Source organism: Channa argus, chromosome 14, assembly GCF_033026475.1.
Source record: "Channa argus isolate prfri chromosome 14, Channa argus male v1.0, whole genome shotgun sequence".
Classification (NCBI taxonomy): domain Eukaryota; kingdom Metazoa; phylum Chordata; class Actinopteri; order Anabantiformes; family Channidae; genus Channa; species Channa argus.
This window is the reverse complement of record NC_090210.1, coordinates 25,878,922-25,897,086: the sequence shown is the minus strand read 5'-3', so window position 1 is coordinate 25,897,086 and position 18,165 is coordinate 25,878,922. Positions and strand designations below refer to the sequence as shown.

General features: G+C 43.6%; 2 protein-coding genes across 2 annotated transcripts; both read left to right on the top strand.

Annotated features, from left to right (window-relative positions):
• The first annotated feature begins 1,065 nt into the window (after nt 1-1,065).
• On the top strand, nt 1,066-1,701 carry si:ch1073-184j22.2 (dual specificity protein phosphatase 18). Its single transcript, XM_067474747.1, has one exon. It carries the CDS (start codon nt 1,066-1,068, stop codon nt 1,699-1,701), a length of 636 nt encoding a protein of 211 aa, XP_067330848.1.
• On the top strand, nt 1,698-10,952 carry LOC137140767 (uncharacterized). Its single transcript, XM_067529366.1, has 15 exons — nt 1,698-5,234; nt 5,310-5,400; nt 5,521-6,260; nt 6,352-6,442; nt 6,798-6,923; nt 7,020-7,082; nt 7,166-7,288; nt 7,485-7,628; nt 7,734-7,787; nt 8,031-8,257; nt 8,327-8,406; nt 8,685-8,774; nt 8,856-9,134; nt 9,389-9,892; nt 10,753-10,952. The coding sequence occupies exons 3-13, from the start codon at nt 6,173-6,175 to the stop codon at nt 8,949-8,951; spliced, it is 1,182 nt and encodes a 393-aa protein (XP_067385467.1). The 5' UTR covers nt 1,698-5,234; nt 5,310-5,400; nt 5,521-6,172; the 3' UTR covers nt 8,952-9,134; nt 9,389-9,892; nt 10,753-10,952.
• Nucleotides 10,953-18,165: the final 7,213 nt, after the last annotated feature.

Genomic DNA, 18,165 nt, shown 5'->3' with positions numbered 1-18,165 from the left:
CTAACACACTGATTATTTTGGGCAGTTTCTCCCATTCTTCTTTGCAGTACCTCTCAAGCTCCATCAGGTTGGATGGGGAGCATCTGTGCACAGCCATTTTCAGATCTCTTCAGATATGTTCAATCGGGTATAAGTCTTGGGTCTGGCTGGGCCACATAACAGTCCCAGAATTGTCCCGTAGCCACTGCTTTGTTATCTTGGCTGTGTGCTTAGTGTCGTCGTCCTGTTGAAAGACGAACCGTCGTCCCAGTCTGAGGTCCAGAACGCTCTGGAACAGGTTTTCATCAAGGATGTCTCTGTACATAGCAGCATTCATCTTTCCCTCGAGCCTAACTAGTCTCCCAGATACTGCTGCTGAAAAACCTCTATACAGCATGATGCTGCCACCGCCATGCTTTACTGTCTGGATGGTATTGGCCAGGTGGTGAGCGGTGCCTGGTTTCCTCCAGACATGACACTTGGCATTAAGGCCAAAGAGTTCAAACAGAATTTTGTTTCTCATGGTCTGAGAGTCCTTCATGTGGGCTGTCATGTCCCTTTTACTGAGGAGGTCCTGTCTCAGAGGCCTATAGACAATTCGTTGGATTTCATGTCTTGGTTTGTGCTCTGACATGCATTGTTAGCTGTGGGACCTTATATAGACGGGTGTATGCTTTTCCAAATCATGTCCAATCAACTGAACTTCCCACAGGTGGACTCCACTAAAGTTGTAGAAACATCTCAAGGATGATCAGTGGAAACAGGATGCACCAGAGCTCAATTTTGAGTGTCATGGCAAAATCCGTGATACTTATGTACGTGTGATTTTTAAAAATGTTTTTATTAATTAATACATTTGAAAAGATTTCAACTTCTTTCACATTGTCATTGTGGGTTATTGTTTGTAGACCTTTGAGGAAAACAATGAATTTGATCCCTTTTGAAATATGGCTGTAACATAAAGTGTGAAAAAGGTTAAACACTGGGAAAACTTTCTGTATGCACTTTATGTTGCGTCTTTAGGATGTGCTGCTCAGTCCTCAGATGGTATTAATTCCCCCATGTGCTCCCTGACAGGTGGGCCTCATGTCGGTCTCTCAGATCACCCCCACCCTGTTCCTCAGCGGGGCCGATGGGCCCCTCAACGCCACGCTGGTGTCACAGAAAGGCATCACTCTGATTGTCAATGCAACAATCAGCCATGCCAGCCCCACCTACCCGGGCGTGGAATGTGTTCGGGTTCCTGTCTCTGACCTGCCCAGCGCCCGCCTCGGGGACCACTTTGACCGGGTGTCCGAGCGTATCCACTGCAACCGAGCAGGGGGCACACTGGTCCACTGCGCTGCTGGGATGAGCCGCTCTCCGGCACTGGTGATGGCCTACCTGATGCGTTACAGAGGAGTGACGTTGTGCCAGGCACACCGATGGGTGCAGGAGAGCCGGCCCTACATCAGGCTGAATGCCGGCTTTTGGGACCAGCTGCTCCAGTACGAGAAACGGCTGCATGGAAAAAACACTGTCAGGGTGGCTGCAGTCCAGGAGAAACCTATACCACCACCAAGGATGACGAGGTCAGTGCTGCCCCAGCAGCCGAAGAGCTGTTTAATGCTAGTACCCAGGTCTCCTCTGATGTCACGACCAGCTCTGATGTCACGGTCTGCGGTGATGACGCCAAAAAACAGGCCAAGAAGAGGACTCAAGTCCAGCAGCATCAAATTCTGAGCTGCACAAAAAGAAACAAAAGGACGTGGGAGCTCTGGGAAGAGGAACCTAGAGAGAGAAAAATATACCGACAATGTGGAGATGTTAGTTTGGAAGCAATTTACTACCTTTCGAGTGAAGGCCTCAGTGGCCGGCTTCCTCACCTTCACCTGGGCTCCTAAATCCTGGAAGACAAATACAGTGTTTTCTCTGGTTATTACATGAAAAGAGACTAAGTGGCAGCTTTACCTCACACATTTCTGCATACACATTGTTGACCAAGGACAAACTGTCCTGAGAGGTCGCTTAGAACTTGTAAGATTTTATATAATCCGTCTTTTGTCATAGTCTAAACTGCCCCACAACAGGGCCACCTGCAGTGAGGGAAACAGCGAGTCAGGGAGAAACCATTAGGCCACAGTGCTATGAGGGAAAGCTTCCTGGTACCGGCTCTGTCACATGGTTCAAAGAAAGGAAATGTGAGATTTGATCTAAAGGAAGGTGCCTGTTGTGAATTAGACGACATAGTTGACATGACAGTTAGAGACTGGAGATTTTTAAATAAACATGTTATTAGCCACCAGTGACAGTAAACTGTGACTGACTAGTACTGGGTTCTGTACTGTATGAGCCATCAGATACAGTGGTTCACCAACCACTAGTCTTGTGAATATTTACTACGTTACCTCAGGGATGGCTGGATAAATGTCAATGTTTTGGGTCCACAGCCTTTTGATCACCTTCTGAAAAAGAGAGAGAACATTTGTTGCTGAGGATATGGAGGATTTTGGATCTTTTTAAAACACAGGGCTTCTCCCAGTTTATGTCACTGATGATTCAGTGTTTCCTTTTTTCTTTCTCTGCTGATCAGAGGAAGAGACGAAGAGAAGCAGACATTGTGTAGCAACTGTGTGGTTGCATAGAAGTGATATGGAGTGTCAGACTGTTTTCATGGATTGAATTCCAGAACAACAGCTGAACTCGGTGCAGATTTGAATGCCCGTATAGACCAAGGTGAAGTTGATATGTGCAGAGAAGTGTGATGTTATAAAAGAGTGTCAGGGAGGAGGTTGGGAAGGAAGGACAGACTTTAAGCCACTGAAGGCTGGGTTATTGTAACCATCCATGTCTTTGGAAACCCTAATGAATGACTGACAGACTAGAAAAAGCATGTGTGGGGGGTTATGACAGTGGGCTGTGAAAAGGTGAAGTATTCCACACAAACCAAAGTACTGCACAAATAAAACCACTGACCTGAAGACGACAATGCAGTTGACATGAGTGAAAGTAATACTGCACTATAAATAACTCTTAAATTGTTGCTCATGAAAGTTCCAAAATCTCAGCATCACAATACACTCAACACTTACAAGTATAACAGGTGCAAATGTCATAAGCAGAAGAGCATTAAAACGTTTGTATTTGTACAGTTAATTTGGGTTTTGTCTTTTTACCACCCAACTGTTCTCATAATTCCCCCCAAACATTAAACCAACTGAGAAGACGCGATTCAACCACGTACTGACCCTATGAGATAAATTCACTCATCAGCCGGTTCGTCAGCGCCAATAATGAGCACGAAAAAAAGGTACCACATCCGGGGACCGTGACGTTTGACAGTCTTGGCGCGACACCGACCAAAAAGGTAAAACAATGTTCCCTAAAAATCACACAAACTTTGTAGTTTACTTCTGTTGTAATTTTCTGACGTCAGCAGAAAAAATTGGTTTGGTTTGATCATCCAGGTGACAAACTGTGTAAATGCGTCTTCAATAAAAAGTCAAAATATGTGATATATCTGAAATAACGCGTGAGCAGCTTGTTCGCGGTTTACCTGCTGATTGGACACAGGTGCCTCCAGGTGATAGCTGTTGGTTTCTGTGGGAGGACGGAGAGGACGCTGTGCGGTAGGAGACTGTTTGAATCTCCGGAGCTGTTTTATCAGAGTCCAGTGACTGCGGTCCTCTGTCAACGGTCCGTTCGTTTTTGAATGTTTCCCTGCGCAAGCAAAGTGCGGGCTTCATACGTCGTTTACGGTAACGTCACTGCAGAGGTGAGCTCATTCATTAACGTTTAACAATAAATTATTTTTTGAAGGTTTCACCTTCTGTGAAAATGAGGCACAGCGTTGATAAAACTGCAACAGTCACGAGGCTACGTTTGGATTTCAAAATAAGTTACATAATCATTTAATTTGTCAAATCAGCCTTAAGGAGAATTAGAACAGGTGTTTGACATTAAGCTGATATCACGTACTTAATATGTAATGGGTTACTAACCAAGGCAACATTAAGCACTTTTGCTGAGTATTTTAATAAAGTAAACTCTTTTCTATTTAAAACTTTATTTTAAATTTATGAGGCCAACAAACTGGAACTTGCCATGTCTGAAATCATATTCAATCATATTCTTAAACAGCCCATCAACATAGTTTATTTTCACTTATGCGTGGACCTGGTTTAACAGCACAAAATCATATTGTCAGACCTAATGTCACTGCTCTGAGGCCACAGAGGAGCAGACAACAGAAATGTGCACTACAGTTGTGTTCATACAAAGTCCTGCCTGCTGGGTTGTGTGCCAATTCACAACAAGTCATCTCAAGGCACCTTATATAATAAAGACTATAAAGACATAACAAACAATTCCCCCCCTGAACAAGCCATAGGCAACAGTGGAGGAAAAACTCCCTTTAACAGCAGAAACCTCCAGCAGAACCAGGCTCAGGGTGAGCAGCCATCTGCCTTGACCTGTTGGGTTGAGTGGAAAGTGAAGAGAGAAAAGAACAGAGCAACAAAAAGCAACAAGAAAACATCAGGCAGGTTGGTAGCACCAGTAGGTGCCTGCTGGAAGACACACAGCTATAAAGCCGGGGACACCTGCAGAAAGGGACAGAGAGTGGGAGACAGAGAAGGACAAAGACAACTACGGGTGAAAACACACAGAGTTAATGTCATCCAGTGGTGACAATTGTGGGGTGAGAGGAGAGAAGAGAGGGACAAGAGGTGGTGGGTCCCCCAGCAGTCTAAGCCTATAGCAGCATGACTATAACTAACTATAAGCTTTAATAAAGAGGAAGGTTTTAAGCCTTGACTTAAATAAAACCACTATTAAAAGTAGAGAGGGTGTCTGCTTCCTGAATCTGAACTGGGTTTGTTTTCACATACTAGGAATTTCCACTTTGATGTAGAAAGTAGGATAATGCAGATAAGAGAAACAACTAAAGACATGCACAATAGGACTGTGGTTCTAAATACAGGCACTACAAAGGTGTCAGGTATGTCCTGACATTATATAGGGAATAGAACAAAGTGGGGGTCCGCGTCATTGGGAGGAAATCAGGGTGGCAGGGTGATTTGTTACCGTCAGTCTCTCAGAGCAGACCGAGGCCTGACACGGGGACAATGACTCTCTTTTCTGTCCTCAGACAGTTGATATGTGTACAGCTGGGAAACGTAGACACGTTATCCTCTGTGATGATGACTGTGAAGGTGACACATCATGCAGCGAGGCCTCTGTGCTCATTGTGGAGCTGGACCACATGAAGACCAAAGGTAACCACGGTTATCTCACACACCTGGTGTGTTTACATCACAGCTGATGACTAGTCACCAGCTGTTGTGTTACAGATGCTGTAGATGAGGACCTGGTGGTCACCTTCTCCCGTCCTGCTGACGTGCTGCCTCACGCTCGCTTTGACTGTCCTGTTCATCCTTTTACGTGAGTGCCGCCCCCCCCCCCCCCCCCCCCCCCCCCCCACACACACACACACACACACACACATGCACACACTGTGCATAATGCAGAGGGGGGCTGATGGGAAATGCTGCCTCTGCTCAGGGTTGTACACTGTGACCTCAGTGCTCCTGTGGCCTCCAACCAGCTCTTTTGTGACCAGTGCTTCTGCTACATCTGCGACAAACGAGCATCACTGGTACGTGTCAACCTGCTCTGGAGGTATATTTATGTACTTTTTACGACAGGGCACAGACAGATGATTGTCCTGTATCGTCTCTCAAATGCCAAACCCACAGACTCATTGAAGTCACTGTGTGAGGAGATTTGTTATGGCCTTAAGGCAGAGATGGTCACTCTGCAGGATGTGAGGACAGTCTCTGAGAACATTGTTCGCTATTGTGATAATAAACAAATGCTGCTAACACGTGAAATCTACACACAATAAAACTAATCCTGACGCTAATCAGTGAAGAAAACAGACATCAGTCCGTGTCACTTTACCTGCCAGATCAGTAGCAGGTGACTGGTCAACAAGCTCACGGTGCAGCCACACATTCGTACATCAGCACATTGCGATCTTTAGGGCTCCACAGGATCGGTTGGTGAGCTGGGTGTGTTGTAATGTGTTTATCACATGTTTGAGAGGAAAGAAATGACATGGCCCATGTTAAAGGTGTGTGTGTGTGTGTAGTGCCCATTGTGGTATCGCAGCAGCACATGTCATTGCAACAGCCACAAATGGAGCGACGTCTGGATGGACGCCCGACACCGCGCACAGCTGAGAGGACTGAGAGGTTTTGGCCTCAGTGGGAAGGAAGTCGATGCTTCCCTCAGCAGAGCAGGTAGGTTCAGCTTCACTTGTTTCGGATCCAAGTGTATGTGGACATGTGTGGAGCTGAGACTAACTACATGTCATTTCCTTCTCGGGTCCAGAGACGATGCTGCAGAGCTTCAGAGAGGAGCTGTGTGAGCGGTTCAACACCTTCCTGAAAGGACAGAGGTTACAGGAAGGCGTTGTCCACGAGTGAGTTACACTGTCCCTCACCTGATGTCCTCAAATGCGTAGCAGTCAGGAGCAATGATGGGGCTGGAGTAGGGCCAGATTTAGACCTTGATGCACATAGGGTGAAATAGGGTGTTTCCCTTTTATTCTGCTTCCTCCTGTTCTTCTGTAAATCAGAATGGTTGAGGATCGGATGAACCTCACACTATTGGTCGCAGAGTTAAATTTTAGTCTGAACCAACATCACCTTTGCTGAGACATAGAAGGTGTCGGTCTGTGATGGCAGTGGCGCATGTCACATGTTGAGCGTGAGGTTATCAGGAAGTGTAGTCCTGGTAACAGGACTTCCAGATTCAGTGTTAAACTCCTTTCACAGCTACACGCCTGTGTTCGAGTTTGTGTCGTCGTTCCTGAGCAGAGCAGATGAACAAGAAGTCAAAGCTGCAGCCGTTATGAGACTGGGAGCCGCTGAAGACTTCGTTCATCATTTTCAGCCGTCAGGGTGTGTGTACACTCACACTCCCTCTCTCACACACCCTCACTCTTTCACACTCACACAGTCTTTAGTTTAACTCTGAGTTAAGCTTCTTTTCTGCAGAGCTCTGGTCTCACTGTCTCCTCTGGCAAATGCTGCTCAGGCCAAACTGGTTTTACTGCAGAGGTAAACACACACACACACTGAAGTCCATCATCTCTGAAACTTACTGGACCTTGACCTCTTCTGTTTTCTCTTTGTGTTTCCAGGGTTGTAGGATCAGTGCAGCGACAGATGGTGAAGGGCGATTTTACACCAGAGTTCACTTTGAAACTGCAGGATTTTTACAGCAGATTATATTTTCCTGCTGAGCTGAGCAGCATGACAAACAGGTGTGTGTGTGTGTGTGTGTGTTGCCTACTATGTTTTGGTGAAGTGAGGACAGTTTGCTGTTCCTAGTAGTGGGTTTGTGTTAGAGTGAAGGTTATTTGTAGGGAGTCTATTATAACAGTGAAAGAAACAAAAATAGAACTTTTACTGTTTGTTTCCCATTAAACCCACTTTCTGTCTATGACTCTGACTCCTCAGCCTGTGTGTTCGTGCACAGGACGACTTCCTGCTCACGTCTGTGCTGAAAGGAAAAAATGTGTGTGGAGTTCACAGGACGGACGTCCTGATGGAACCCACCTCTGTGGTTCTACTGAGAACAGAATTGCTGCAGCAGCAGAACAGGTATGTAAAGGATGAACATAGTTTTCACATGACTGCAGAGACTGACTGCAAACTCGTGTGTGTGTGTGTGTGTGTGTGTGTGTGTGTGTGTGTGTGTGTGTGTAGGTACAGAGAGTTGTGTCGCTACCTCCAAGTGGTCCAGACTGATGATGTCACAGTGTGAGTGTTATCTCTGCTTCCATGTAAGGATGTGTGTGCAGTTTACAGCACTGTACTTGGTTCTGTTGCTGATCAATGAGGGATGTGGTTTCAAAACGTATGATCAGATTAATTGACTTTTATAACTTTGTTTCATCTGCGTTATAGTTATCGTTAGCTCTGTAACTATGACTCGTTGACCTTCTGAAGTAATGAAATGTCCACCTTTCACAATCAAATCCCTCACCTGTATATTTCCTGTAGCTTGCAGCAGCTTCGAGACCTGATCCCTTTCTTCAAGTGCATGGACAGGAAGTTAATGGCAGCAGTGCTCAGTCTGCTGCCCCCAGGGGATGCCCCTGCCACCCGCCTAACTCCGCTCCTCTTTCGCTTTTATCTCCGTGTCTTTAAAACAGCAACAGCACCAAAGCTGACGGTCACGCAGCCGGTTCAGCTGTGTTACTGTGATGCACCATGGGAGCCAATCAAAGGTCAGAGTCTGTCTAATGTCCCCATTCTCTCTCTGAAACTTGAAGGGTCAAACTCTGTGGTGTCCCCAGGTGCTGTCCCGCTGAAGCGCACTGAGCTGCTCAAGTTTTCTCTCAGGGCTCAGACCCTCTGCTCGGAAGTGTTCATGGATGTAAGTCTGCAGCTCTCAGCACGTTTTCTGTCCCTGTCCCGAGACTGTCCCTCAGTGAACAAGAAGGATGTTGGAGGCTCTTCACCCTGCTGACACTTACCGTAGTTTTCTCTGTGTTGTGTATTTTTTGGTTTAGATGCTGTGTTTTCATTGGAAAAAGTGTGAGCCTCTTGTTTTAATGACTGCTGTGTCGTTTTTTTATGATCCTGAAAAACATTATTCTCTGACTGAAGTGTGCTGTATGAATCCATGTTCCACTGTCTACTTTTGTGACCCAGTCTCAGTGTTGGACCCGTTTACTCTCCATCATGAACGCACCTCGTGCCTCCATTCGTGCTCTACCAGCACCACCACCACACTTTCTGCACGTGTGTATTTCTACTTTATTTATAGCTCTTTTGCATTTTTGCCTTTTATTATGAAAACATAACTTCTCATTCTGGACTCAGGAAGCGAAGGACGTTGTGGACTTTGTACTGCACAACATGGACGGGTCAAATATAGAAATCCCAGAATTCTTTGAGCAGGTCAGTGTGTTTAGATGATTCAACTCCTGCATGTCATAGGTGGTAAGCAGGTGTGTGTGTGTGTGTGTGTGTGTGTGTGTGTGTGTGTCTTTACAGGAGTACCCGGATCAGGCCTTGTTGCTGTTGGTAACAGGAGCTTTGCACTGGAGAATCCTCAGAGCTGCTCTGAGACCAGCGCTGCCTGTGCTCAGCACCTTCAAGGTATTTTTCTCCTAATGTCTGTTTGTGGACGTGAATTCCTCACAGCAAACGGTGACTTCATGTTTTCACAAAGTTTCTGCTGATATCTTGGTTCAGTTAGCTAGTTTTTGGACTTGACCATCTGATCATGTTTTAGCTCATTTAAAATTCCCGCTGGAATAAAAGTAACTGAATGTGGAGGAGCCATGAACCTGAAATAAGTTTGTAAAGAATAGATCAGATTATTTTTAAATTATTTTATTTTTTTTATTTAGGAGAATTTATGGGCTGTCCAGTGGCTGGGGGACGTTCTGGGTCCACACCTCAAGTCCTTCCTACGGGAGATCACTAAGGAGAAGGAAACATGTGCGTTGGCTTCTGCTGTTCATCACTTCACTCAACACCTGTGTCTGTAAAATGATTAGGAGCAGGTGCTGGGAGCTCACAGGGACGTCCCCAAACACTTCACAGCATTAACACATTTAACGTTGTCAACAGAACTTGCTGCACATGTCCTCACAGCTTCTTTGTTTCTGTCAGATCAACAGCTTCCTGTTCTTCAGCCCATCATACTCGCTCTGTCTTCTCCAGCAGACAACTGGGACCAGTGACACCATGTAATTAATACGTTCAGCAATACCAGGAAAGGTCTGGAGGGTTTGGGTCAGATGTGTTCTCCTCTATTGATGTTATGATCAGCACCTACTACTGTTCACCCTTCTGTGTTGATTCCTCCTGCAGGTTGTTCAGCTTCTGGTGACTCCTTGTCTTAGTCAGATGTAAGTGTCTAAACTCTCACAAACTGCACTTGAACTTCTTTTGTTGCTTTATGAGAGTGACTTTTCTTTATCACTGTGGTCTTTTCTCCATTTTATGGTCCATTACTGCCCCCAGCTGCACAGAAACAGAAACTCAAAGTTGATATTCTAAAGTCAGATTTCACAACCGCAGTTAGGAAACATTAACATGTTCTGAATGTACTGATTCTTATGACTGGAGTATTTAACAAAAGTACTGATGTTATTTTGGACAACAGACATGACAGACTGTCTTTCTGGGTTTTGGTCAGTTGGACAGACAAAACAAGATATTTAGAAAATCCACCTCAGGCTTCTAATAATCAGTTAACTGGAAAATAAAATGGATCCTTGAGGACATTAAGTGACAGATGTACATCAGTTAATGAATCAGTCTGAGTGGAATATGTATGTCAGATTACAGTTTTTCCTCCCCTCAGGTCTGATCCTCTCATTAGCAGCTCTGTTTGTACCTACATGGCAAAACACAGTGGAAAGTGGAAACACACGAGGAAATAGTGAGCAAAAGGGGAATTGATATGAAGTTAAGTTCCAACATGTTAATTTGAGGCTGGTGGATCAGTAGTAGAGCATTGGATTGGGATGCAGAAGGCTGCGGATTTGAATCCCACTCCACCAAATGTGGCCCTACCCAGTCACCAAGGACCACCTTGGTACCAGTCCCGAGCCTGGCTAAAATGGGAGGGTTTTGGCAGGAAGGGCATTTGGTGTAAAATCTCTCGCCAAATCAACGTGTGGAACACGTTCTGCTGTGTCGACCCCTGAAGGGACAAGCACAAAGGCACTGATCCATGGAGTTAACTTCTGTGCTTCTTTTATAGTGTCTGACTTCAGCTGATGGGCGTCGCACGATGGCTGAGACTCTGCAGAGTCACACTTTAGGATAAAGCTCCAGATGAGTGCAATACAGACTTCAGTCACCTCCCTGCTCTTGTCCTCCTTTTAAAAATAGTCAGTTGTGACTTGTAGATAGAAACATGTTTATACTACACATTAAGACACAGTTATGTAATGTTGTGAATAAATGAAGTGTTTTATTAGTCACTTTGGTCATGTTTGATTTTTCTGAATGTATCATGTTTACTTCAGGGCCATGGGACATTAATCATCACTGTAAATCTGTTAAACGGCCATTAAAACACCTGCACCTTGACAAAAATGTGAAGTAGCTAAATAAGACACAGAGACGTGTCCAAAGCTGACAGCCAACACACAGCTTCATTCTTGGTTAAATTCTTAAATTTAGAATCTCACCATAAAACAACGTAATTTTCAGAGAAAATGCACAGACCGACGTGGGTGAAACTAAAATTAAGTGCAGTGTTTAACAGGAGGATGCTGCAGCATCAGAAACCAACTCTCTGCCCCACTATGCTCTGCACAGCCCTTTTCCACGTGACATTAAGATCAGTAATGCACCAGATTTATATTGAATGTTATAAATTATGCACAATGTAACTTTAGTGATCCATCAGGGCACCAACCAATCAGACTGCACAGAATGAGTCTGCAAGACATGCATGTAATCAGTTCATCTCAGGGTGAATGTTTGAGCAGAAGTTCTCTGAACCCTTTCCTGAGATGTCTTCTGATAAGAACGGGATGGTCTAAAAACATGAAGTCTCTGGCTACTCAGCAGAGGAGACAGAGACATCATTTGAGACATTCAATTCAACTTTATTTATATATTCAATTCAACTTTATTTATATAGCGCCAATTCACAACAAAGTCATCTCAGGGCACTTTACAGAATAAAGTCAAGATTATAAAGATATATAAAGAGAACCCAACAATTCCCCCTGGAGCAAGCCATAGGCAACAGTGGAGAGGAAAAACTCCCTTTAACGGAAGAAACCTCCAGCAGAACCAGGCTCAGGGTGGACGGCCATCTGCCTCGACCGGTTGGGGTGAGTGGAAAGGGGAGAGAGAAAAGAACAGAGCAACAAAAAGCAATAACAAAACATTGGGCAGATTGGTAGGACCAGTAGCTGCACGCTGGAAGACACACAGCTTCAAAGCCGGGGGACACCTGCAGAAAGGGACAGAGAGAGGGGGACAGAGGAGGACAAAGACAACTACGGGAGAGAACACACAGAGTTAATGACATACAGTGGTGAGAATTGCGGGGTGAGAGGAGAGGAGAGATGGTCAAGAGGAGGAAAGGAGCTCAGTGCATTGGGGGGTGGGTCCCCCAGCAGTCTAAGCCTATGGCAGCATAACTATAACTAACTATATGCTTTATTAAAAAGGAAGGTTTTAAGCCTAGACTTAAAAGTAGAGAGGGTGTCTGCTTCCCGAATCTGAACTGGGAGCTGGTTCCACAGGAGAGGAGCTTGATAGCTAAAGGCTCTACCTCCCATTCTACTTTTGGAAATTCTGGGAACCACAAGTAGGCCTGCATTCTGAGAGCGAAGTGGTCTACTGGGATGATATGGTGCTATGAGGTCTTCTAAATATGATGGAGCCTGACCATTCAGAGCTTTATATGTAAGAAGCAGGGTTTTAATACATTTAATGGGAAGCCAATGGAGAGAAGCTAGTGAAGGTGAAATATGATCTTGCTAGTTCCAGTCAGCACTCTTGCTGCAGCATTTTGGATTAATTGCAGGCTCTTTAGGGAGTTACTGGGGCATCCTGAAAGTAGGGAATTACAGTGGTCCAACCTAGAGGTAACAAATGCATGGACCAGTTTTTCGGCATCACTTTGAGACAGGATGCTCCTAATTTTGGCAATGTTCCGTAGGTGGAAGAAGGCTGTTCTAGAGATTTGTTTTATATGTGAGTTAAAGGACAGATCCTGATCAAAAATAACTCCAAGGTTCCTTGCAGTAGTACTGGAGGCCAGACTTATGCCATCTAGTGTAACAATATGGTTGGACATCATATCTCTGAGATTTTTGGGCCCAAATACTATGACTTCAGTTTTGTCTGAGTTTAAAAGTAAAAAATTGTGGGACATCCAGGCCTTGATGTCTTGTAGGCATGCTTGAAGCTTTATTAACTGATTATTTTCATCTGGTTCCATAGATAAATATAGCTGGGTATCATCAGCATAACATTGGAAATTTATGGAGTGTTTTCTAATAATGTTGCCTAAAGGAGACATATATAAAGTAAAAAGTATTGGTCCTAACACAGAGCCTTGTGGAACTCCATAGCTAACCTTTGTGTGCATGGAGGATTCATCATTAACATGAACAAATTGAAATCTATCAGATAGATAAGATTTAAACCAACCTAGTGCAGTTCCTGTAATTCCATTTTCATGTTCCAGTCTCTGTAATAAAATGTTATGATCAATGGTATCAAATGCAGCACTAAGATCTAACAGAACAAGTATAGAGATGAGTCCAGTATCTGAGGCCATGAGAAGATCGTTGGTGACTTTTACCAGTGCTGTTTCTGTACTATGATGAACTCTAAATCCTGACTGAAAGTCTTCATACAAATTATTCCTATGAAGGTGATCACATAATTGTTTTGCGACTACTTTTTCAATTATTTTAGAAATAAAGGGGAGATTAGATATTGGTCTGTAATTGGCTAAAACACCTGGGTCAAGACAGGGTTTTTTAAGTAATGGTTTAATTACAGCTACCCTATAGGCCTGTGGTACATAGCCTGTTTCTAAAGATAGATTTATGATATCTAATATGAATGTATCTATTAAGGGTAAAGCTTCCTTGAGCAGCTTAGTTGGAATAGGGTCTAGCAGAGAGGTTGTTGGTTTAGATGAGGTAATAATTGAAGCTTGCTCAGAGAGATCTATGGGTAAAAAGCAGTCTAACAGGGAGTGGGGCCTTATTGATGACTCTAGCACTGTTGAACATGAAGATCTATCTGTAATTTTTGGGGGGAGGATCTGGTGAATTCGTTCTCTAATAGCTACAATTTTATTCATAAAGAAGCTCATGAAGTCATTGCTGCTCAAAGTTAAGGGAAAACTAGGCTCAACAGAACTATGGCTCTTAGTCAGCCTGGCTACAGTGCTGAACAGAAACCGGGGGTTGTTCTTGTTTTCTTCTATTAATGATGAATAATATGCTGTTCTGGCATCACAGAGCTTTTTTGTACATTTTTAAACTATTTTTCCAGGCTAAATGAGATTCTTCTAACTTTCTGAAACGCCACTTCCTTTCTAACTTTCGTGTTTCCTGTTTTAAGTTGCGTGTTTGTGAACTATACCATGGAGATCGCCTCTGCTGTTTTACTGCCTTCTTTTTTAGAGGGGCAACACTATTGAGTATTGTACGTAGTGAGGCTGCAGAATTGTCAACAAGATAATCTACTTGTGCAGGAGTAACATTAAGGAGACTACTTTCCATTGTATTAACATATGGTGAAGCAAATGATGAAGAAATAATTTCTTTAAATTTGTTGACAGCTTTTTCACTTAAGCATCTGCTATAGTGGAATTTTTCCCTAACTGCTATATAGTCTGTTATTGTAAATTCAAATGTTATTAAAAAATGGTCAGACAGAAGAGAGTCGTGAGGAAATATGGTTAAATTATCCGCTTCAATTCCATACGTAAGGACAAGGTCTAACGTGTGACTAAAACAGTGAGTGGGTTTATTTACATTTTGGGAAAAACCAATTGAATCTAATAATGAATTAAACGCAGTGCTCAGACAGTTACTGTCAGCATCTACATGAATGTTAAAGTCACCCACTATAATGACTTTATCTGTACTAAGCACTAAATCAGATAGAAAATCAGAAAATTCAATCAAAAACTCTGAATAAGGGACTGGAGGACGGTACACGATAACAAATAATAGTGGTTTTTGAGTTTTCCAGTTTGGGTGTGAAAGGCTAAGAGTAAGGCTCTCAAATGAGTTATAACTATGTTTAGGTCTTGGAATTATTGATAAGCTACAATGGAAGATTGCTGCAACTCCTCCACCTCGGCCTGTGCTTCTAGGAACATGATAATTAATATGACTTGGGGGGGTTGACTCATTTAAACTGACATATTCTTCCTGCTGCAACCAGGTTTCAGTGAGACAGAATAAATCGAATTGATGATCACTTATTAAGTCATTTACTAACAGAGATTTAGAAGAGAGAGATCTGATATTTAATAATCCACATTTAATAGTTTTGGGGTTTTGTTCTGTAAGAGGAGTAGTCTTAACTTTTATTAGGTTATTATGATTAACTCCTCTTGTTGTCATATTTACTTTATGTAATTTAGGTCGGGGAACAGACACAGTCTCTATAGGTATGTGGGAGTTGTGGGGGGGTGACGGTTGTAAGGACACTGCAGAGAGGCGTGTAGGACTGGATCTCTGCATCATTTGAATTTCTATATCATTTTTATTTTTTAAATTTCTAGACCTGCCCCTGGTAACTGATTATTTCATGGTGAGACATCATGTGACATGTCCAATAGTGATGCAGTAGACAATAAAACACCCAAAACCTGGAGTTTGTCTTCAGCTCACATATAATTCAGCATTAAACTGGCTGTAGGTTGTAAATCCTGGCATATTGAAACCAGCAGAATTTAAAAAAGCCTTTAAAAGCCTTTGTGTTTAAAAACCAGTTGTTCAGTAACTACTGTCCATCCAGTGGAGATTCTCCGTCAGGACGTTTCCCCTTCATCTCAAAGGCTTTTACCACAGTCACAGCACTGAGGCTCCTCCTTGTTGTCCTCACAGTAAAGACAGAGTCAGACTGAGACCCTTCGTGGGTTTAGCTACTTCACTGCTACATTTACGTTTACATTTAGTCATTTGTCAGATGCTTTTATCCAAAGCGACTTACAAGTGAGGTACAATGCAGCAAAAATCTAAGTCAAGGTGAAAACATCAAAGCAAAGTCCTATCAGAAAAGTGTTCACAGTTCACGAGATGCAAGTGCGAGAAAGAGCAGAAAGGAAGTTGATTTTTTTTTTTTTTTTTAAAGATTTAAGTGCATAGGAAGATGCAGAAGATTTCTGTTTTCAGCAGTTTTTTTGAATATTGGGAGAGAGTTTGCTGAGCGTGCAGAGTTTGGTAACTCGTCCCACCATCATGGGATCATTGCGCTGAAGAGTTTTGCTTTGTGTCTTCTGTGTGGTGCCGGGACCACCAGATGTCATTCGTTGACAGATCGCAGCGGGCGGGAAGGATTGTAGACCTGAATGAGGGAGTTGAGTTAAGCAGGAGCTGTCGAGTTAACCACCCTGTGAGCAAGAGACAGAGCTTTGAACCTGATGTGAGCAGCTACAGGAAGCCAGTGCAGAGATCTAGAGTGGTGTGACATGGGTCTTTTTTGGCTGATTAAAAATGAGGTGAGCTGCTGCGTTTTGGATCATCTGCAAGGGTTTGATTGTGTAATCGAGACGATTACTGCAACACAATTACTGTACAATGAGTTGGGTTGTATATTCCGTGATTTAGGGTCTGATCTTCCTGATGTTGTAGAGAGCTAATCTGCTGCCCTAGAGACTGAGGAGATGTGGTCCTTAAAGTTCAGTTGGTCGTCGATGATGACCCCCAGATTTTTGGCCGATTTAGTGGGGACAATCACTGTAGATCCCATGTTGATGCTGATGTTGTGTTGTGTCAAAGGTCTGGCTGGGAAGTGAAGGACTTTGGTCTTGGAGAGATTAAGTTGAAGATGTCTCTCACTCATCCAGGCTGAGATGTCTGAGAGACATGCAGAAATACGTGATGAGACAGTGGAGTCATCCGGTGGAAAGGACAGGAAGAGCTGTGTGTCATCAGCGGTTCAGTGATAGGAAAGACCATGTGAGTGAATGATGGAACCCAGGGATGCAGTATAGACAGAAAAAAGAAGAGGACCAAGAACTGAGCCCTGCGGCACACTGGTAGAGAGGCTATGAGAGTGAGAAACATGCCCACGCCAGAAGCCAGACTGGTTGACATCGAGGAAGTTGTTCTTGGAAGGGAAGTCTGAGAGTTGGTTGAAGACTGCTTGTTCCATTGTCTTGGCCAGAAAAGGAGGGAGACAGGTCGGTAGTTCTCCACTACAGAGGGATCAAGAGAAGGCTTCTTGAGCAGGGGGGTAATCAAGGCCTGCTTGAAAGAGGTTTGAAAAGTCCCTGTTTTGAGAGATGTGTCGATGACTTGTGTAATAGCTGGCATTAGTGCGGGTGCAACTGCTTGAAGAAGAGTGGAAAGTATCGGATCCAGAGTCCAGGTGGTCGGATGGTTAGAGAGGAGGAGGGTGGATACGTCATCCTCAGTCAGAATTGCAAATGATGAGAGCAATGCAGTGTTGAAAGAAGTTAGACGGATGTCATCATCTGGAGGAGACAGACAGCCTTCTGGTTTCAGAGAAACTGCTAAAGTGTCATGTTTCATAGGAGCAATATTTCGCATAGAAGCTCAGGTTTCTCTGCATTGTTCATGATCTTGATCAGAAAAATAGAGATGGTTGTAGAACCTCTGTTTGCCTGTTTGAGCCAGCAGGTTTGTAAAGTTCAGAATGAATCCTTACTACTTCTCTAACCTTTCAGTCTGGAGCCTCATCACCTGTAGTCTTTACACTAAATCTTATTAAAATAGTGATCAGACAAATGTGGGAGTGTGAACTCATCAATACAAATATTTAAAGGAGGTTCATTCTGTGAAGTTTAGAGAACAACCTGTAAAGGTTCTTAACAGCAGGAAATCAACCTCTTCCAGGCCTGACACCAGCTGGACTGAGAGCTGGTTTGTACACTGTGTTGTTGGATCACATCAGTGCTCCTGTTCATGCAAACGATGATGATGGAGCTCTGTCCTGGACGCTTACCGGAGTCAGTCTCAGCACATTGGTCATTGTTAAGACTGATTAGAAGGCCCGGGCAGTAAAAGAACACCCCTACAACCCCCCCACAAAAAAACGAATGTTTAAACAGCACCAATTATAACTTTTATAGACATATAATGATATGAAGATATAAATAAAACTCTTAGACCTAAAATATGAAAGAAAGACAAGAATTTGCATGTTAAAAAAAGATAATTGAATTCTATTACACTATTATTGCTTTAAAAACACAAACTATGTTCTGTATCACACACACCTAATAACAAACAGAATAAACTGTGCAATTTCTAAAACCTTGTTCTTCGATCCAAAGTCATCAGTTACATCTCAAGAAGAAATCCGCCCAGGATTTGCCCAATTAATTACATGGTGGTGTGCAGATTTGAAACCGTCCCCGCCCCGGCTTGGCTCCAGTGGGAAGACCTGAGGGGATATCTATGGTGGGATACATGCAGCTGTCTGTGCACAC